Below are 22,445 nucleotides of genomic sequence, written 5' to 3' on the forward strand. Positions count from 1 at the left end.
GTGTAATTTTAGTCTCCTGAAATTGATGAACAAATTACTGAACACCCAAACAATTTTAACAATGTAGGATATTGCTTGTTACGAATTTCGGACATTATCGTAGCCCGAATGGGGTGTAAACGTTGAATGCAGATAATACCACTTCAAATGTTTCTCTAACTTCCAAAGGAAGCAGTCGCGCGTGTGCTGTGACGTATTTAAAAATGAGGGAAATATAAGCTCTGACAAGATTTGAAAATGAACGGTCATTTTTATAAACAATTTCACTTTAGCTCTTTTATCCATGTTTGTGCTGGAATTTAAATGTTTACACTTCGCATGAAATATGGTTCGTTTTCAATTACAATAAGGTGGCCAATCATTTCCACTAACCTTTCAAATATTTTATTTGTACCTGTCAGATTGACACGTCTTACTTTGATGATGGTAAAAGACACATCGATGTCATACTAGTATACAAAGTACATTCGCACGAGGAGCCGCAAAAGCAGAAATGGCGAGACACATTTTTTACCAATATTATGCTAGAAATGGGATTGGAGACTGAGCTAACTCTCGCAACGGTAGCTACTTACCTGAACTCAATCACGAAATGACATTGACTATCAATTTGCCTTTTCATCATAATATGCTAATTTTTGTCACATATATCAAGAAAAATATTTAATACTTTGTATTTATAAGTACACTGGAATACTTTCATCCCTAAAAACATAACACTTATAGAGTTTGCTACTGTACCAGAAGAACAAATTACAAATGAGATTTTATTTTATAGAATCCTGAAAGCGGATTAATCTTTGTAAAAATTCATGCACCATACAAGGAGTTGGTGAGGCATGCTAATTTACTGGAAATCAAACCAACTCCAAATAACATTATGGAGCAGACATACCGTACCCATTGGTTGGATAAGTGGCTCCCAATTGGTTTTCCTAAACTAGAACAATGCACCGAGTACCTCCGAAAAATTTATACAAATGAGATCATCAATGGACTGTACTTATATCAATAGTTATCTAAACCTTCCTTCTGATTGAATCATTTAATTTCCTACCTAGCCATAATTTAATGAACAAGAAGCTTTTTAGTTTTTGTTTTTTTGAACTCTGACTTCTTTGAGCATAAATAATATAACTGGTATTCACTACGAAAATTAATTTACAAAATATCTGTGCCTACTCAGTAGTAAATGGGAAAAACATGCTTATACAACGGCAGATCGAGCAATTATCATCTGGGAGATAATGTGGAGAACGAAATTTGGTCCTGAACCATACCAAAGTGGTTTGCTAAAGCTACTGCATGAAGAAGTATTTTTAACTGTATATCCACTACATGATGGATACGTGGATGCACGGAAGAATGAAGTACCCACCCATCGCCAAGTTTGTATTCATTATTTTACACTATGTGTGTATCTTCATTCTTCATATTATGTGTCACATGGTTTGCTCTGGATGCGGATATTTTCCAACAAGTCTACTTATCTAGTTCATCATTTTCATTTGCTACACACCGTCAGATTCTCTTGGAAATTTTTTCAAAAATCATGTAGTCAACAATATAGTCAACTATATGATTTTTAATCTGGTATGTCCAATGATTCGTACTTTTATAATGTTTTATGCGACTTCTTAGATGTTTTATCAAATTTACGAGAGAACTCATGTAATCAATTGCACGCTGAATTCTTTCAAAACATTACATGATTTAACACATAAAAAATTTTAGTAGGGTCATGAGAATAACATTGTCTGGAATAGTGAGTTCAATGATTTTAAGTTAACAATATTATTGGACAAATAAAAATTTTTGACGTGGGTAAGGTAAGGAAAGATATGTATATGACAAATTTATAATTTCATGGCATGAAATTCCATTTCACATGCTTACATTTTTAAACTTTTATTACCATATTTGAAAATGAATTATTCACATTGTATCTCATCAACAGATTCTGTATCATGAGTGGGGCAGTCCTAAGGCGACATTTAAATATCAACCATTGAATTTAATTTGCCTCTACTTCGGTTGCGAAGTTGGTCTTTACTTCACTTGGCTGGCGTTTTACAATCGAATGCTGCTATTTCCAACTGTTGTAGGAATTGCCACATTCATTTTTGGACTTACTACTTTACATGGAAGTAACTCATTTGTGTAAGACTATGCCATCATGAAAATATTAAATTAATGAAATCGGATTACCTAATAACTGTTCCTATTTAAAATTAACAAACAACTCGTTTACATACAGAGATGAGTTGTGTTCAAGTGTGGAAAAAATGTGTGGACGGTGTCCGGACGAAAACCACTGTTCTGCATACAAAATATCTGACTCTTGTTCGTACACAAAAATTTCGCATATCGCTGATAACAATATGACAGTTTTTTATTCAGCATTTATGGCATTATGGGGTATAGAGATCAAATCAATCATGTCGATATACTGTTCTAAGTTGCGTCGTTTTTTATACATTATTACAATAAACATATCATTGATGGGTCAATTTCAATAGCAACAATCTTCAACAAAATGTGGAAGCGAAAGTTATCAATTTTAAGTTGGTACTGGAATCTTCGTGACACAATAATAGACCACGACATTCGACCACAGTTTGAAAAAGCAGCAACCAAGTATCGGTATAATTCACTGACAAAAAAGGTTCATCTGGAGCATGATGCATTTCGTAAGACCTGGCAAATAGCGTTATCTGTCAGCCTCATCATGGTACTGGTACGTATGACAAGATAATTCATTACTAGATTTTTTTTCAGAGCTGAGCAATCACTCTAGAATTTCCTGAAAATGAAAAGGTCTAAGGTATATAACATTTACTTGTACTTCTAAATATCCTTTCATGTTTTAGACAGTTACGGCATGTTCAATATACTTTGGCGTTGTTCTTTTGAGAACAACAATAACAAACTTTTTGAGAGTTAGCCACAACCAAATCCTTCGCTGGAACAGTTCAATAATAGCAATTGTTATTGCTTCATTTTTAAATTTGATCTTCATATTGGCACTGGAATTTGTAAGTACAGATTTGGACTCCCTGTAACGTGATAAAAGATATTTCAACGTTGATCTGAATTTTCTGTTTTTACAGGTATATCAAAAGCTAGCTTTAATCTTGACTGATTTAGAGAATCCTAGAACACGTGCAGAGTATAGCAAGAGTTACACTATAAAAATCTATATTCTGTCATTTATTAATTACTACTCTGCATTAGTGTACGTAGCATTCTTCAAAGGGAAGTTTTACACACATCCTGGCGATCATGGACGCTGGAATCTTATGTCTGGTATTGCTATGCAGCAATGTGATCCAGCAGGTTGTTTAAGCGAACTTTCAATACAGTTAGCAATTATTATGTGTGGAAAGCAAGTGTTTATGAATATTGTCGAAATACTTGTTCCAAAAGTTCAACATTGGTTCAGGGGAAAGATGAACAAATTTGCAAATTTGCCACGTTGGGAAGAAGACTACTTGCTTAAAGAAAATGGACAATTCACTTTGTATGCAGAGGTACATGAAATGGGTAAGAAATTAGCAACCTATTGAAAGTTATCATGACAGTAAGATAATTAACAAAAAAAAAAAAATAATTTAGTGCTACAATACGGATTTGTAACTTTATTCGTATCAACATTTCCTCTGGCACCAATGTTCGCATTGATAAACAACATATTTGAAGTACGAATTGATGCACAGAAGATGTTGTGTGACCTTAGAAGACCTTTTCCGCGTAGAGTGACAAATTTGGGTGCATGGGAAGATATTTTGCAAGGAGTGACCTATACCGCAGTTGTATTTAATGCGAGTAAAAATTATCATTCTCCAAGTTTACTATAAATGCAATAGTAATATTGAAATTATTCTGTATCTCTCAGGGTTTAATTATAGGATTTACTAGTGATTTCGTACCAAAATTGCTCTATAAAATGGAACATGGTAGCCTAACGGGCTATGTAAATGAGTCACTGTCAATATTTGCAACTAAACATTACAAATCAACTTTAAAACCGGACACGTGTAGATATGTCGGTTACCGCTATCCACCGGATCATCCACTAGCATATGAATTAACACCGCAATACTGGTACATACTATGTTGGCAATTCATATTTCTCGCAATATTCGAGGTAAGTTTCAATACCCTCAAACCCACCAAATAGTTTACGATTGTACAGTTTTGTAAACTTGTCGTTTGCTAGGAATTAGCACAAGTAAATTAAAGTTGAAATTTAAATCATAAAACTGAAAGTTATCTCAATGTAAGGTGAGTGTTAAGCGCTTACACGTTTTTTCGGAATAATGAGAAATCGTAACTGGCACACACAATTTCAGCTTTTTCTAGCCTTAAACAGAAACTACGTTCTACTGTAAATTGGTACTGAAACAGGTACTTTTTCCTTTCTGTTTAGCATTTCGTATTTGGTGTAACAAAGTTCATATCCTACATAGTGCCGAATATGCCACAATACATTAAAGAAAAAGTTCAAGCAGACCAAGAATTTATACGCACATTAAGGGATCGTACCATTGAAAATGAATAATATGTACTATGATCAATTATTATAAAAAAACTGTTATACTTGTACATAATTACGATAAAAGAATTTAAATATATCTGCGCATAACAACTGTAAATTGGTGATTTAGCACAAAATTTCGCGACTTATTGAAAATATGAGTAAAAGTTTAATATGTTTTCATACAAATATAAATACAATCTTTTTATATACTATATCAGGACAATTTGAGATTCCATTACTACAATAAGTATTTGCGCTCATATTTATTCGTATTTTGTGTATTTATAACCCGTGAATGTGCTAATCGACTATGACGCCTTCCCTTTCTGAATAACTAATGTGTATTACAAGTTGATTGTATGTTTCACCTAAAAGATATTACAGTTCAAAAAAAAATTATTCTATGGATATCTATGATGCAAATGTCGTCGATATTAAAGCCTTGATAATAATGTCCATTTATGGCAAATAAATACTTTTTCTTTTTTGAGTACAGGAATAAAGTCCAAATACACTTCAGTATAACTTAATATTCATTACTTAGACGCTATATGAAGCATTTCGGTAACGTCCACAATCTTTTCTCTTGGTTTCCCAACAATTTTTCCTCTCTGCTGTTCCACTTGGTCTATTTTTTCCCAGTCTTCGTACGTGACAATTTGTACTTTATTTCGAGTTAAAACAGATAAGACTTCAGTCCACCCTGGTTTTCTCTCTTCTACTTTCAACTCCGTGCATATTCGATTGGCAACTTCAAAAGCATTCGTCATGGTGGACAATATTACTCCTACAGGACCAGTTGCCACCCAACCTGTAGCATAGAAGTTTTCTGCTATCTTACCATGTTGGGCTAGGACTCGGCCATTCTTTGAATCGAACAGAATGTCAGGATCAACTTGAACCGACTTATAGCCTATGCATCTTAGTGCTAAGCCACACTTAATATCCTCAAAACTGTTTGTACTTCTTGCAATAAGGCCAGTTGTGTTATCGCCACTTAACTCATTTATGCATAATTTCAAATTTTCTACAGCATTTGTGCCTTGAAATTCAACAGGACCTCGGAAAAATATAGGAGCTAACACGTTTTTACAATTGGATTTGATCGCAGGAGTTTCATCCAAAGACTTGAGCATCAACTCAGTTAAACGCTTCCGTGGCCGTGCTAATTTTGGTAAGTGATCTCTCACGCCATAAAAATCAGCACTGCGCCATTGTGTACTACAGTTTTCAAGTTTAATCAATTCACGAAGTTCCTTTATAGTAAAAGCAGCTTGCAGAGGTCCACGACGTCCAATTAACCAGACCTTACGCACTTTGCTATGCGATAGCTGTTCCAGTGCATGTGCCGTAATATCTGTGTTCTGTAATTAAAATCAAGTATTTCAATTTTTCAAGAGTTAGTAATTTTATTGACTAACCATAGTCTTGTATTTTTTCGTGTGTCATAACTAGTATCACAGGTGGTCAAAATATTGTAGTATTAAATGAGGATAAGATTATTTCATTTATGATTAGTTTGTCACAATATTCATAATCTTGACAACATACCTTTAATTTGTCAATTGGAGTTAACAGAATTCGAGCAATGTCCATAGCAACATTCCCTTGACCACAAATTACAGCTTCGTCGACATCCAAATCAATGTTCAAATCTTTGTCGACTGGTAGTCCGTTGTACCAGCCTACAAATCGACGTCCTGATATAACATTGTTTAAATTTTCACCAGGTATATGCAACTCTCTATCTTGTTCTGCACCATATGCCTGTAATTTTAATTCGTATCTATTACCAAGCAAACAATACTGATTTCCATATTACATACAATAACATTGGTTCTTAGCACCCATTCATTGGATGAATTTTTGATACTTCATATGAATAACTTTTATACTAATTGTAAGTATTTACCAATATAATAACGTGGTAGGCGTCTCGCAATTGTTTTATTGTAACATCTTTCCCCACGTCAATATTTCCAAAGAAGTTAACATTTGGATTTTGTGCAGTTTTATGAAATGTGTGGATAACATTCTTTACTTCAGGATGATCAGGGGCAACGCCAAATCTTACCAGTCCAAATGGCACTGGTAATCTATCTAATATATCAACTCTTGCATCTTTCAATGTCTATATAATAGGATAACACGAAAAATTAGTCACAGATTAGCATCTAGATCAAAAATATTTTGCAAATATTCTTCAAGATCTTACTTTGTATCATATGTAAGATCAATACAGATCATAAATCTCAAAAATACACAAATAATTTGTCACGTATTCAACATCAGCATCATGTACCTTAATCAAATGTTGAGTAGCATAAAAGCCAGCCGGACCAGCGCCGATAACACATATTTGTGGAGTAATTTTTTCGCTTGTAAAATGTCGGACACAATTATGCAACAGGTTACTCCTCATATTTCACTCAATATGTAGTCTAAAAAGACGTTTATAATTAGTTACATTAATTGATAATACGCCACCTTCACTACACTTAGAAACACTCGGTCTAATCTAGAGCAGTTAGAATGAGTAGCTGAAGAACTTTGAAGTATTACGCAACTATTTCAAGAAAACTAGGTATATTAACTGCTTTGCTACAGAAAGAGCTTTTGATTTTATCTTGGGCATCACCGGTAGAGTATACCACGTAAAAGTAACTTCAAATACGGGCATTTAGGTCAATGTGCGATGAATAAAACATAAGTATGTATAGCATACTTATCTATCGATATGGAAACTTAGAGACCTACAAGGTATGTTAAAGAATATATTCTCAATGTCTCATTTATACTATTTATTCGTCAGATAAGTATATAATTCATAAATCGCATCAACGTATCCAGTTTGGATGAGTCACAAAATTCTTGCATAAAATATTACATTGCTCTGTACAAATATTTCGAAGTTTATTTAATTGTGTCCAGTAATTCCCATTTGTGCTGAAAGGATCAGGACAACCATGTATAATTTTATTCAAAACTTCCATGTTATGGTGAAACTTTGAAAGACTCTGATTTTAGTCATTCATTTTTGAGAAATAAGTAAAAGATAATCACATGTATTGTATTATGTTAATGTGATGTATTACTTGATAACTTTTTTTGCACACATTCACCAATTCCTTTCACACAGTGCGCGATGGTCCAATGATTAGCGTCAACGATGTTGGGATAAAGATCGCTTTCTAAAAGTATGAAATTGGTAAGAAATTTGTAATAGAGTGTTTGACTTAATATGAAAATTACTTAGGATGGACAAAGCTTTATTCTTACCACAAAGTTTTGTGACAGGTAAAACTGATAGTACAGATTCACCAGAGGCTTCAGCTTTAATCGTAGCGTTAAGAACTTCTTGAAAACACTCCAATATACTTTTAGTGTGTAAATTATGCTTCAATATAATTATGCAGCCAAATTTTTCATCCAATATCACACCGAGTGATTTAAATGTGTGGGCCAATATGTATAGAATTCCTACATTCAACTGAGTTAACAAAGAATAGCCAATCAAAACCAGACTGTCCCCTTCTAGTATGTTCTCCAGTTCTTTATTTATCTTGCTTAAACTATTGTTATTGTTTTGTGTAATTGATGGTTCAAAACCCAAATACTTATAATTCTTCGTATCACTTTCTAACACATTTACAAAGTTTCGAATGGATTCTACTTGACTGCAGGGATGATCAATACCAAGTTTTTCCGATAGTTCAAAAACTCTGTTACGAATTTTCAAAAACTTTCCTGTACAGAATTTAGAACTCTGCACTTTCAGAAACAATTTTCCACAGCAGATTTGCAATGCATCCAAAGGTCCTGTGAACTACAATTATGTTTGAGTTAAACCGTTGACATCGCCGATACAATAATTACACACGTAAATATATATTAAGAATAGAATCTCACTGTAAACCACCGTGTCATTTCTCGAACTTGAATTGGAATTAGATTTTGACATAGCGATAAGAGAAGGCATTCTGGCTCTAGATTTTCCATTACTCGCCGTCTATTGTATGAGCCATCTGGTATTCTTGGATCCAAATTGATGGAATGGATGTGTGTCAGTTTAGTTTTTCCAACTACTTCTAAACTTTCATTTTCCAGTTTTCCAGTTTTTGATATGAATTTATTTGCAACAAGGCGTTTAATTTTTTTAGTTTCAAAATCTAACTGTCCATTATCCTCGCCGCAATGATAGGCTTCTATATTCTTTAATATCACTTCACTCTGATAAGCTTTGAAGAACTCGCCGCATGAGATCATTTGTTGGAAAAATTCATCTGGTATATCCTCTTTACGGAACATTGATTTATCTGGACGTTTCTCATAATATTTTTTCAATATGTTCAAATAAGGAGCAATATAGCTTGGTCCTCGATAATCCAAGCATACCAAATATATTTCAGAATTTCCCTCTTTGCTGGTTACAGGCTTGTTTATAAATACTTGATGGAACAAACAGGAAATAAGGTAAACTAAGCACAATGAATCATGTTCAAATATTGTAAACATTTTCAGGAGTAGACTTCCGTGCTCGGATAGTAGCAAAAGGCCCGTGACTGCTTCGCAATAATGCAACGGTGCAACGGTTGATTCTTGCTCTCCAGGATCATTAGTACAATCTATACTGCCATCAGCTGTAACCAATAATACATCTCCTTTTTCTTGACACTTTTCAACCAGATTCATCATGTTTTTTAGATTCATCAGATTCCCAGTATAGTCACTGCCGAAGCACCAATGATTCAAGGAGGATATGATAAATCTATCGTCATTTATCATACAAGAAAGAGGGTTCCCTTCATAATATGGATTTAATGTCATAGCAGTCCAGTCCCATTGTACATTAGGTGCATTCAACCTTAACCAGTGATTTAGAGATGTAATGAAAGCACCAGGTGCCTCACACAGGTGAACTGACAAAAGTTTCTCAGCCTTTACAGCAGTGTTTGGTACCAATGGGAAACAAGATACATTTTCATAGAATTTACACCATGCCTGAGTCAGGAATTCCGGATCTATTTCATTACGGAGACGCCACTGCACATCTCCAGCTCTGTTTCTTCGGCTTGTGTGCTGATGCCACGTGGCGATGTCATAATCGTTTAACTTGTTTTTTATATCGTTTAGCTCCCTTTTCAATATTTGTAGCCTATTTATATCCCATGGATTATCGGTAAACATTGTTTCTGGTTTAGGGATAATGAAGTTATCGTTTTCAATTAAGAATTGTTTTTTAAACAAACTTTCGACTAGCGGTTCAAAGGCTTTATCGCTTCTTGATCTTTTTTGCCAATGATTACGATTTGACGAAGTAAACGCCTTTGGTAATTCAGCGTTTGACATTTCATTCAAATGCCGCTTTTTTCCAAATATATCCTCCTTACTCCCCATTTTATTACCGAATCTACATTCGTTTTGCTCATACGACAGTCCATATAATGTTGTGACCTGTAGTTTCTTCAGGAAAATTCAATAAAAAAAATGGTCCTATCTTTTTCATACAGTACCGGCACATAAGTGAGATTTCAATAGAATAGAAGCACCGCAGGCTGTTTCGTATATTGGACTTTATACACAGAGTTATTTTTTATCAATAAATTAAGAGAAAAGCTCTCGTCTGTTAAATCTTTATTCAAATAATATATTCAGACAAAACAACTGTATATACTTGACGATGTGAACAATTTAGATAGAAAAACACGTATTTTCTCACCTACGCAAATGAGAATACACTCAATTGATGGTATTGTTGCTTGTTTAACACCATGTGACCGTACAGCGTTATACTTGTGCTCTGCGCTCCTTGGGTGCGCTCTCACCAAATAATCAAATCCATGCTTGGGTAATCTCGGCCCTCGGTCGCTCAAATAAGCAACCACAGTCTCTTGCAGAGACCAGTCCGTTTGAGTTGGTCTGCCACGTCTGCCACAAAAACATAATGGTGAGTTACCGACATAAGCGTATATAGTAGATTTCTGCGATCTGTAGTGCCGGTGAGGTAGACTGAGATGCCAACAAACCTAGCAATAGAGGACAAAGATGTTCTCATGCTATTTACTTCGCGTGTTAAGAAGAAAGCGAATTTCTTGATACCGTTGACTGAAGACACATAGTGACTGCTAGCCAAATTGGGGCTTTCCATGACCGAACTAAGTCGGTAGACGGTCGGTACGTAAAGACGACAAGAACAAGTGTTACTATCCCGTGTACCCAGATGATTTATGTAGTGTCGGATATTATTACGACTGTGAAATGACCGACGGCTAAAAAAATTCATTTGAGGTAATTCATTTCAGCCAAATTCAGCAATGTTAATCAAGTAGGAAATCTTCCGTTTTTCAGCTATACTTTTTGATCCGTTGCTCGCAGCGTATTTGGATTGCGCCCAATTGATTCCTCTCGCAAAATTACGTCGACATAGTGTATCAAAGAATAAATTCAACTATTTTTCAAAATCGGAAAAATTCTGACTGAAGAAATCCAAATGGGTTAACGAAAGACGAAAAAGATATCAAAACGAGCGTGGGACCAACATCAGTGTAATTAAATCAGAATTTTTCGTTTTTTCGGCTGTAACTCTAGATACGTTGCTTGCAGAGTATTCGGACTGCGCGCAATCAATTCCTCTGAGAAAATTATGTCGATATGGCGTATATAAAATCTATTGTAGCATTTTCAACAATCGTCGATGTTTTCATGAAAAATCCAAAGGGGTTGCCTTACTTATTTTTTAAACAAAAAATATTTTGTCCTAGAATCGATTTTTAGGACCCTTTCATGACTAATTGAACCCCCAGAAAAGCAGAAAACGTATCAAAAGAGCGCATGTATAGAAATTACGAAGGAAATATCCCGTGTCTCAGCAGTAAGTGTTGGAACTCTTGATACGTTAATCGCAGCGAATGTAGCTTACGCGCGTGTTTTTTTCGTAAAATTACATTAATGCTAAGCTGCAATTCACTTCAGATTTATTAGTCTTCTTTGCGTCTCCTTAATGTATTCTTCAATCTATGAAACTCAGTGAAGTTGTCGAAAACTGTAGAAAATATACGTTACAGAGGTGTCGGATTAGGAAGGCAGTATAGTATAAGAGATGTACTTAATTGAAACTCCAAATTAATAGGTCTATCGTTTAAGAAGTCAATTACCTGTAGTACCCCGGTTTTCTATTGGACCATTCTATCCGTAAATTTTGACGCAACGCGTATAGATCATATGAAACGAAGGATAGTAGTAAAAATAAAACTTGTACTATATCATCCCATATCACGAAGGGTATATAAATGCTCATTTGGTTATGCGTTTATTCGATAACAACTGTTATATTCTTGTTCTTGTTTCTCACACGTTCACTACAAAAAATATAAATGCAATGCCAGTCGTATAGGCTGATTCACATTTTGTAACTGTAATTAGACTTAAAGTTATCAAAACCGAATTAAAAGAAACGCACAACATGGGGCATGTTGAGCCACAATATAAGTGTGAACTCGTACTTTAACAAATAGAAAAGAAAATGAACGCATCTCACCAAGTCACATAATGGTATGACATGTAAATGATTCGTAAAAATTATACCACGTCTACTTAGCGAATTTGCTATTTTTCCATAATAAAACCAATTTTTATTACGAAGAAACTTTACACGAAGCAAATTATAATGAGCTATGTTATATTTTCCAAATGCGATAAACAGATATTATCCACGTTTCATTGTTTTCTTAAATATCAGTTTAAACTAGAACTTCACTTTTCTCAACAAAATATAGAGATAAAACGTCAATATCACCAAACGAGAATGTTTTTGAAAAAGTCCAGTTATTTATTCAAAAACTAAAGTAGATGTGCTTTAGTAACTGTCAAATTTCATTATTCAGATCCGCGTTTCCTACACATATATACAATATAGCTAAAACATAATTCTAGATACTGTGTAAGTTATAGCGGTACGTTAAATGAAGAAGTATTATTCAAAATTTAAGAATCAATTTGCATCATACTTTTATGGATCCAAGTAAATTAACGAATCTGCTCGTGTGTGTAACATAACTTATACATGAACCTAATATGACATGGCTATATGCGACATATTTTAAAACGAGCAGTATAAGACAATCCCAATTTGGGTTTCAATGTTTCAGGTCTTAATTGCTACTCAGGATCGGCTTTGTTGTTTTCTTCGTCATGGGTTGGACTATGCCAGGTTAGACGTTCTTCATAAAATCTAATTACGATTTGGGGACATTTTTCGTTAGCTATCCTTGCTGGAACAAGATCTGCATCGTCCGTACCCTTCCATTTCATCAAAAACATTAATTCACCACTAGAGTCAGTCGCTCCAATAATTCTTTCTGGTTCTAAATTTCGGTCAAAACCTGTAAAATAAAATGTTATTATATGAAAATTTTTTTTTTAAATTCAATAGTGGTTTTGCTCTAATCGTTCAAACATGTAATATATTCCCATAATAATTATCAACTGTAAGTATTCCTCTGATATTATAATTCAAATACTTTTTATTTACTCTATTTGTCTCGACTTGGTAATTCGAAGGATTAGGGAAAAAGTAAATTAAAAAAAATACACATGACTATCTAAGATTTAAATTCTTAAATCTTCTAAACCATAGTGTCTCTCACCTTCAGGTTTCTTATCTTCAGTAACCTTTTTCTTTGAGGGAGCTGTTGGAGTTGGTGTGGACGAACTCTTTCGTTTCTTCTGTTCCTTTTCATCTTTCTTTCCACTGCCTACAGCTTCTCTTTTTTTACGCTGTTCTTCAAACTGTGCTATCAGATCTGGACAATCAAGGTTTTCCTCTGGTTCCCATGTGTTTTCATCGTTACTGTATCCTTTCCATTTTAGATAATATTCAACTTTTCCCTTTACGACACGTCTATCCAAAACTTTCTCAACACTGAACTCCTCCTCAGTTTCTCCATCCGCGACAGGCGAATCTTTAGTTTTACTCATTTTAGTCTGCAACAAAGAACATACCATAATGTAGATGTAAATATACCAATATTGGTGATATTTTCAATGCAATAGGTATACAGGGATACACAAAAATATGTATGTTTTGCAACAATATTAGATCATGTTAGAAGTAGGCAGTAGTTGACGCTTGCAGAGCTGGATCAGAATTTAACTCAAGATATATTTCAATGTAATGCTGTTAGTTTTTATCAAGCTTACATTATTACACGTGGCGATATTCTGTATGATACTAGACATATTGGTCTTTAGAATTCACCATTTAGACAATTGACAGTATTCCTTGCATTCTAACACTAACCCACTACATTTCAGCAAATTTTGTTAATCTTTTCTAATTTAGCAAATACTTTCATCATTCAGAAATTTCCATATTCATCTATTGTCAAATAAAGTACTGTTCTACTTACATCTAAAGCAGTATTGAGGGTTTCAAATATCAAAACATTGTTAGACTTGAAGTGTGTGATAAACTAGCAAAGCATGGTTCAAATTCCATCAAGTAGAAACCAAAAAGTTTTTATAAATGTGAAAGAATCTACTAATTATTATTTACCGACTACCTTAATATTCTCTGTGCACATTGCTGATGATTCTATGAATATATTCACACTCACACATCACGAAAGTTTATACATATATATACATATACATATATATAAATTCTCATTTTGTTTGCTTTTGCTGTCGGCCTGATACGGCATTGTGTATCACTCCGAACGTCACTCAACATATAATACTGATGTACTGATTGAAATTTGGCAGTGAGGTAGGTTCACAGTGGCACGCTATTCACAGTAAATGCATTACTTCGTTGTACATAACTGACAAAATATCAAGTTTTTATCGCCTACGGTTTAACAACATGACCGAGTTGACTTGAAATAACTAAGCGGATGATCATTTCTCGAAATATTTGGAGACCGTCAAGGCACAAAACAATCCTCGTATTAGGTTAACTAACTATCATATCAGAATAATTATAAATATAATTATCATTTTGAAAATACCTTCATATTCAAGGTAACGTTTTACATCAATCACCAGTTTACACTCGACAATACTCAAAATGGCTGGCCACAGCAAGCCACGCCAAGCGATAGGAAGTTCTAACGAAATGTATGCAAGTCCGAAATTTGGTTCGGAATTTATAAAACCGACAACTGATTGTGACAAGTTTTGGTACATGGAGTGGGCGACGGATATTTACTTTTCGTTGATTCTTGTGAATAAACTACTTACATAGTTCCGTGATACGCCACTGTTCTGTGTAGCTCGTGCCTCTTTGGCATCTGCCGTTACCGCCAGTTGCCGCGGAAATCGAAATGCATAGACAACGAACGCATGAGACTACCAACTTTCCCGCCAATCGCCGCTGATTGCGCTCAGCGCAACCCAACTGCCCCTGACGGAATAATGAGAGACGAAGCTACGAAACAGTCAAATGGAATATTGGAAAAGGTAATAATTAGCGTTGATAGAGACGAACATTCCATATTACGTTTTGAACATACCAATGCTCAATATTCCGAGTTCGTAAAAAATAGTCCCTATTCATTTATGAGCCAACTTCATCAACGCTTCGTGCACGTGTGAAGCATTGACTGAAGAAGATAGAGACAGTTACCCCTAATGAGCTTTGGTGTGACAACCGAAAGTCGTCCTGCGCTTGCGCCCCTGAGACGTTCCGATGGTAGAGTTGAGAACTTCTTACAGAACATCAGAGAGTTACCAACTTCGACATGTTGCTGGCTGCATTCACCTTCAGAGTAACACAATCATCGCAATGGTGAACCCGAGCCAGTACTTGGCCTGTGTGTATTTACCGACTTGTCGGCGATACAAGAAATTATTAATGAGAATAAATTTCTTCCTAAATTCGTAGCAAAACAGTGATTTAATAAAGTATAGGTACCTGAGAGAAGAATGTGTACATATTTATATCAGATGTAATAATGATGCAAAGACCAAACAGTACACATGTATATGCTGTCCTAGTACGATATTAATATATATGATCCATTTACGATTAATACATAATGCATACCATAAATTACATAATTTTCCGGGAGACAAACTAGATGATCTACAATAATTGGCTATAATACGAAAGCAGAAGAATTATTCATTTCGAAATGGAATTCTATTTGACACGCGCTAGATGTATTCCATAACATTAATATTCATAATTATTCCAACAACTTTTCATTTGCTCTCTCGATCTTGAATTTTCATAGGCATAGAATCGAAACGTTGTTTTAGCTGGTCGCAAGTGAAGTATCTGCGTTGGGTGAAGGAGCAGAATTGTTTTTCGAAAAGTATTCGGATGGAAAAAAATTCAGAGTAACTGTAATACATCGCGGATGCGTTAATTTTGAACGAGATGAAATGGATGCTTCGTATATGAGACAGTATTTAACGCTGCGTCGTGATTTAAAGACCTAGAAAGATGATAGGGAGAGAAAGAACGACGCTTCTTAACATTTCGAGTGTATTTTAACACACATTTGAAAGATACGAGCGAAATTTTTCTTCATCCAACTGTCGCAGAACGGCAGCGTTATTAGCCGAGCCGTTCACTGAAGAATATATCCTCAATCAACGGCTGACCATCGAAGGGCCTGGCCGCTTGAGTCTGGAATCGGCAGGAGAGATGAAGTGTGTATTTCTTGTATGAAACGTGAAAACTAAAAGCATTATACATCATATCATATCATCATACATCGTACACCATACACCATACATCATACATCATACATCGTACATCATACATCATCATACACAGTATCAAAGTTCGAAACCATAGTTTGGATGTCGGACGTTCAGAAAGTGACGTCACCAATTCAAAATCAGCTAGCCGAATTCCTCAGTCTGGAAACAACCGCGCAGTAGAGCGGACGGATCAGAGTCGCGCTCCGCAAATTTCGAGTACCGGGTTCTCAACCCCCCGGATCCCGCGCTTCGGGTCCGCTACTTATTTCGAGTACCGGGTTCTCAACCTCTCAGATCTCGCGCTTCGGGTCCGCTACGCGGTGAAACTCGACTTCCAGGATAAGCGCTCCGTGGTTCCTGGTTCACGTTTACAATAAATTATTTCAATTCGTTTTTCGCGCAACCCCAAATTCGGTAGCTGTCAGTCCGCTAATAAAATTTCTCGACTTCCAGGATAAGCGCTCCGTGGTTCCCGGTTCATGTTTACAATAAATTATTTCAATTCGTTTTTCGCGCAACCCCAAATTCGGTAGCTGTCAGTCCGCTGACAAAATTTCTCGACTTCCGGGATAAGCGCTCCGTGGTTCCCGGTTCATGTTTACAATAAATTATTTCAATTCGTTTTTCGCGCAACCCCAAATTCGGTAGCTGTCAGTCCGCTGATAAAATTTCTCGACTTCCGGGATAAGCGCTCCGTGGTTCCTGGTTCACGTTTACAATAAATTATTTCAATTCGTTTTTCGCGCAACCCCAAATTCGGTAGCTGTCAGTCCGCTAATAAAATTTCTCGACTTCCAGGATAAGCGCTCCGTGGTTCCCGGTTCATGTTTACAATAAATTATTTCAATTCGTTTTTCGCGCAACCCCAAATTCGGTAGCTGTCAGTCCGCTAATAAAATTTCTCGACTTCCGGGATAAGCGCTCCGTGGTTCCTGGTTCACGTTTACAATAAATTATTTCAATTCGTTTTTCGCGCAACCCCAAATTCGGTAGCTGTCAGTCCGCTGATAAAATTTCTCGACTTCCGGGATAAGCGCTCCGTGGTTCCCGGTTCATGTTTACAATAAATTATTTCAATTCGTTTTTCGCGCAAGCCCAAATTCGGTAGCTGTCAGTGCGCTAATAAAATTTCTATAACTTTACAATCTTCTCATAATCTTTTTGGTAAAATATGTCGATAAAAAAATTATATCAAACCTTACACATTATTTTTGATTTGTTCTGACGCTGAAAATATTTATTAGTATTCGAGGTATAACTCGAGGTGGTTGGCGGTTTTCGTTGGAGGTAGTTAGGGGTGGTTGCGGGTAATCTCGGTGATTCAGGAGGAGGGGGACGAGGATTTGTGCTCGGTGAGTAAAACACTTTTATAATATTTCATGGCAATTGTAATTATATTTCATCTGAAATATTACAAACTTGTCACGTTTACAATAAATTATTTCAATTCATTTTTCGTGCAAGCACATATCCAGTAGCTACGAATAAGCTTATACAATTTATTATATTATTAATTAATTAATTAATATTCTTATAATATTTGATGGCAATTGTAATTATATTTCATCTGAAATATTACAAACTTGTCACCTTTACAATAAATTATTTCAATTCATTTTTCGTGTAAGCACAAATTCAGTAGCTACGAATAAGCTTATACAATTTATAATATTATTAATTAATTATTTAATCAATTACTCGATTATATTAATCCTTACACAATATTTTCGATGTGTTCTTATACTGAAAATATTTATTACTATTCAAGGTATAACCTGAGGTGGTTGAAGGTGGTCGGAGGTGGACGAGGAGGACGAGGATTTGTGCTGGGTGAGTAAAACACTTTTATAATATTTGATGGCAATTGTAATTATATTTCATCTGAAATATTACAAACTTGTCACGTTTACAATAAATTATTTCAATTCATTTTTCGTGCAAGCACATATTCCGTAGCTATGAATAATCTTGTACAATTTATTATATTATTAATTAATTAATTAATATTCTTATAATATTTGATGGCAATTGTAAGTATATTTCATCTGAAGTATTACAAACTTGTCACGTTTACAATAAATTATTTCAATTCATTTTTCGTGCAAGCACATATTTAGTAGCTATGAATAATCTTGTACAATTTATTATATTATTAATTAATTAATTAATATTCTTATAATATTTGATGGCAATTGTAAGTATATTTCATCTGAAGTATTACAAACTTGTCACGTTTACAATAAATTATTTCAATTCATTTTTCGTGCAAGCACATATTTAGTAGCTATGAATAATCTTGTACAATTTATTATATTATTAATTGATTGATTAATTACATCAATCCTTACACAATATTTTTGATGTGTTCCTATACTAAAAATATTCATTACTATTCCAGGTATTACCCGAGGTGGTCGGAGGTGGACGAGGAGGAGGACGAGCTGGACGAAGAAGAGGACCAGGTGGACGAGGAGGAGGACGAGGTGGACGAGGAGTCGGCGGGGTGGGTCGTGGGAGAGGACCTCTCCTCTCCCCAGAGGAGCGGAGGGGGCGGGGCAGGGAGGGGGGGAAGTGGGCGGGGAGGGGGAAGGGTGGGGGAGGGGGAGTGGGAGGGGGAGGGCCGGGGGCGGGGAGTGGGAGGGATGGAGGGAGGGAGGGAGGGAGGGAGGGCGGGCGGGGGGAAGGGAGGGAGAGAGGGAGGGCAGGACGGATGTCAGTGCAAGCCCGTTAGAGTTAATAGAGCAGAACACGCCCGCCCGCCCCTTCCTCCCTCCCTCCCTTCCCCCCCGCCCGCCCTCCCTCCCTCCCTCCCACCCTCCCTCCCGCTCCCCTCTCCCGCCCCCGCCCCCTCCACCCCCCCTCCCCCACCCATCCCCCTCCCCCACCCCTCCCCACCCTTCCCATCCCTTCCCCCTCCCCACCCACTTCCCCCCCTCCCCACCCACTTCCCCCCTCCCTCCCCTCCCCCTCCGCTCCTCTGAGGAGAGGAGAGGTCCTCTCCCACGACCCACCCCGCCGACTCCTCGTCCACCTCGTCCTCCTCCTCGTCCACCTGGTCCTCTTCCTCGTCCAGCTCGTCCTCCTCCTCGTCCACCTCCGACCACCTCGGGTAATACCTGGAATAGTAATGAATATTTTTAGTATAGGAACACATCAAAAATATTGTGTAAAGATTAATGTAATTAATCAATCAATTAATAATATAATAAATTGTACAAGATTATTCATAGCTACTAAATATGTGCTTGCACGAAAAATGAATTGAAATAATTTATTGTAAACGTGACAAGTTTGTAATACTTCAGATGAAATATACTTACAATTGCCATCAAATATTATAAGAATATTAATTAATTAATTAATAATATAATAAATTGTACAAGATTATTCATAGCTACTAAATATGTGCTTGCACGAAAAATGAATTGAAATAATTTATTGTAAACGTGACAAGTTTGTAATACTTCAGATGAAATATACTTACAATTGCCATCAAATATTATAAGAATATTAATTAATTAATTAATAATATAATAAATTGTACAAGATTATTCATAGCTACGGAATATGTGCTTGCACGAAAAATGAATTGAAATAATTTATTGTAAACGTGACAAGTTTGTAATATTTCAGATGAAATATAATTACAATTGCCATCAAATATTATAAAAGTGTTTTACTCACCCAGCAACCTTATCCTGGAAGTCGAGAAATTTTATTAGCGGACTTACAGCTCCCGAATTTGTGGTTGCGCGAAAAACGAATTGAAATAATTTATTGTAAACATGAACCGGGAACCACGGAGCGCTTATCCTGGAAGTCGAGAAATTTTATTAGCGGACTTACAGCTCCCGAATTTGTGGTTGCGCGAAAAACGAATTGAAATAATTCATTGTAAACATGAACCACGAACCACGGAGCGCTTATCCTGGAAGTCGAGAAATTTTATTAGCGGACTGACAGCTACCGAATTTGGGGTTGCGCGAAAAACGAATTGAAATAATTTATTGTAAACATGAACCGGGAACCACGGAGCGCTTATCCTGGAAGTCGAGAAATTTTATTAGCGGACTGACAGCTACCGAATTTGGGGTTGCGCGAAAAACGAATTGAAATAATTTATTGTAAACATGAACCGGGAACCACGGAGCGCTTATCCTGGAAGTCGAGAAATTTTATTAGCGGACTGACAGCTACCGAATTTGGGGTTGCGCGAAAAACGAATTGAAATAATTTATTGTAAACGTGAACCAGGAACCACGGAGCGCTTATCCCGGAAGTCGAGAAATTTTATCAGCGGACTGACAGCTACCGAATTTGGGGTTGCGCGAAAAACGAATTGAAATAATTTATTGTAAACATGAACCGGGAACCACGGAGCGCTTATCCCGGAAGTCGAGAAATTTTGTCAGCGGACTGACAGCTACCGAATTTGGGGTTGCGCGAAAAACGAATTGAAATAATTTATTGTAAACGTGAACCAGGAACCACGGAGCGCTTATCCTGGAAGTCGAGAAATTTTATCAGCGGACTGACAGCTACCGAATTTGGGGTTGCGCGAAAAACGAATTGAAATAATTTATTGTAAACGTGAACCAGGAACCACGGAGCGCTTATCCCGGAAGTCGAGAAATTTTATTAGCGGACTGACAGCTACCGAATTTGGGGTTGCGCGAAAAACGAATTGAAATAATTTATTGTAAACGTGAACCAGGAACCACGGAGCGCTTATCCTGGAAGTCGAGTTCACCGCGTAGCGGACCCGAAGCGCGAGATCTGAGAGGTTGAGAACCCGGTACTCGAAATAAGTAGCGGACCCGAAGCGCGGGATCCGGGGGGTTGAGAACCCGGTACTCGAAATTTGCGGAGCGCGACTCTGATCCGTCCGCTCTACTGCGCGGTTGTTTCCAGACTGAGGAATTCGGCTAGCTGATTTTGAATTGGTGACGTCACTTTCTGAACGTCCGACATCCAAACTATGGTTTCGAACTTTGATACTGTGTATGATGATGTATGATGTACGATGTATGATGTACGATGTATGGTGTATGATGTATGATGATATGATACGATGTATAATGCTTTCAGTTTTCACGTTTCATACAAGAAATACACACTTCATCTCTCCTGCCGATTCCAGACTCAAGCGGCAAGGCCCTTCGATGGTCAGCCGTTGACTGAATAGATTCTTGCATGCACTATGTCGACGTAATTTTGCGATAGAAATGGATTGGGCGCAATTCCAATACGCTGCGATCAACGCATCAAAAGTTACAGCCAATAAACGAGATCCTGTGTTTTCGACATTTTTCAGCAGGTGCTTTTTTGCTCGCCGTTTCTCTCCTGTTGGTCCTACGCTCTTTTCGCTGCGTTTTCTGAGTTCCTGAGGGTCCAATTAGTCGGATAAGGGTCATTCAAGTCGAATCTGAGACCAAAAGTTTTTTGCCAAAAAAAAAGTAAGGCTAACCCCTTTGTGTTTTTGGCGAAAATTTTCGCGATTTTGAAAAGCGCTGGAATCAATTATTCGTAGCACTAATCGGACGTCGTTTTGCGAGAGAAATCGATTGGGCGTAGTCCCAATACGCTGCGATGAACGCATCAAGAGTTACAGCCAAAAAACCAGAACCTGATTTTTCGACATTTTTCAGCAGGTGCTTTTTCGCTCGCCATTTCTCTCCTGTTAGTCGAACGCTCTTTTTGCCGCGTTTTTTGAGTTCCTGAGGGTCCAATCAGTCAGGTAATGGTCATTCACATGAAATCGGAAATCACTTTTTCCCAGATTTTTTTGCCGTATTGGCAAAGAACAATGGTCAAAGTGTAAATTTTTTTGGCATAATGAAAGTCCACGAAAGAAACTTCCAAATGACACGGTTAGTGTCGATTTATCCTTGCGGCACTTTGAAAGCCAATCGTAATTTTGAGGGTTTCATTGCTCACAATACCAGCCCCGGTTTCCGGCAACTTTTGTGGAACACGAATATACAAATTTGCAAAAATATGCATCAAGTATTTCGAAAGTTATAGCGAATCGAAAAAAGAACATAGAAGAATGAATAAATTCAGATTTTTACATAAAAAATAATTGTATTTCAAAGTAGATGACGAAATTTCGTGTAAAATTTTTCGCGGTAGATATTTTGTTGAGAACTTTTATGAACCTAAAGCTAGCAGCCAAAGTTAGCAGCCAAACGTGTTG

General features: G+C 36.6%; 3 protein-coding genes and 1 long non-coding RNA gene across 11 annotated transcripts; 1 reads left to right on the top strand and 3 right to left on the bottom strand.

The window, feature by feature from the left end:
• Window positions 1-1,844: 1,844 nt before the first annotated feature.
• Window positions 1,845-3,427, bottom strand: LOC124177361. The gene is made up of 2 exons (XR_006869597.1): window positions 2,931-3,427; window positions 1,845-2,803 (listed from the first exon to the last, which is right to left on the bottom strand). It is a non-coding gene; the product is annotated as an uncharacterized LOC124177361 (long non-coding RNA).
• LOC124177355 (anoctamin-3-like) lies at window positions 3,427-4,587 on the top strand. Its single transcript, XM_046559673.1, has 3 exons — window positions 3,427-3,543; window positions 3,896-4,147; window positions 4,430-4,587. The coding sequence occupies exons 1-3, from the start codon at window positions 3,505-3,507 to the stop codon at window positions 4,559-4,561; spliced, it is 423 nt and encodes a 140-aa protein (XP_046415629.1). The 5' UTR covers window positions 3,427-3,504; the 3' UTR covers window positions 4,562-4,587.
• Window positions 4,588-4,738: 151 nt separating this feature from the next.
• On the bottom strand, window positions 4,739-10,677 carry LOC124177328 (NADPH:adrenodoxin oxidoreductase, mitochondrial). 7 transcript variants are annotated; one of them, XM_046559613.1, is made up of 6 exons: window positions 10,567-10,657; window positions 10,260-10,468; window positions 6,843-6,981; window positions 6,453-6,671; window positions 6,092-6,307; window positions 4,740-5,904 (listed from the first exon to the last, which is right to left on the bottom strand). In XM_046559613.1, the coding sequence occupies exons 3-6, from the start codon at window positions 6,960-6,962 to the stop codon at window positions 5,077-5,079; spliced, it is 1,383 nt and encodes a 460-aa protein (XP_046415569.1). In that variant the 5' UTR covers window positions 6,963-6,981; window positions 10,260-10,468; window positions 10,567-10,657; the 3' UTR covers window positions 4,740-5,076. The 7 variants fall into 7 exon arrangements, 5 of the variants coding, with proteins under 5 accessions (XP_046415571.1, XP_046415570.1, XP_046415569.1 ...); XR_006869585.1 differs by lacking the exons at window positions 4,740-5,904; window positions 6,092-6,307 and adding exons at window positions 7,636-7,731; window positions 7,820-8,366 and having other exon boundaries at window positions 6,535-6,671; window positions 8,450-10,468; window positions 10,567-10,676; XM_046559615.1 differs by lacking the exons at window positions 10,260-10,468; window positions 10,567-10,657 and adding an exon at window positions 7,820-7,945 and having other exon boundaries at window positions 4,739-5,904.
• Window positions 10,678-11,841: 1,164 nt separating this feature from the next.
• LOC124177353 (chromobox protein homolog 1-like) lies at window positions 11,842-14,861 on the bottom strand. Of its 2 annotated transcripts, none has more exons than XM_046559671.1 (3): window positions 14,780-14,861; window positions 13,186-13,522; window positions 11,842-12,921 (listed from the first exon to the last, which is right to left on the bottom strand). In XM_046559671.1, exons 2-3 carry the CDS (start codon window positions 13,514-13,516, stop codon window positions 12,698-12,700), a joined length of 555 nt encoding a protein of 184 aa, XP_046415627.1. In that variant the 5' UTR covers window positions 13,517-13,522; window positions 14,780-14,861; the 3' UTR covers window positions 11,842-12,697. The 2 variants fall into 2 exon arrangements, with proteins under 2 accessions (XP_046415627.1, XP_046415626.1); XM_046559670.1 differs by lacking the exon at window positions 14,780-14,861 and adding an exon at window positions 14,548-14,755.
• Between the last annotated feature and the right edge of the window lie 7,584 nt (window positions 14,862-22,445).

This window comes from Neodiprion fabricii, chromosome 3 (genome assembly GCF_021155785.1).
Source record: "Neodiprion fabricii isolate iyNeoFabr1 chromosome 3, iyNeoFabr1.1, whole genome shotgun sequence".
NCBI classification, from domain to species: domain Eukaryota; kingdom Metazoa; phylum Arthropoda; class Insecta; order Hymenoptera; family Diprionidae; genus Neodiprion; species Neodiprion fabricii.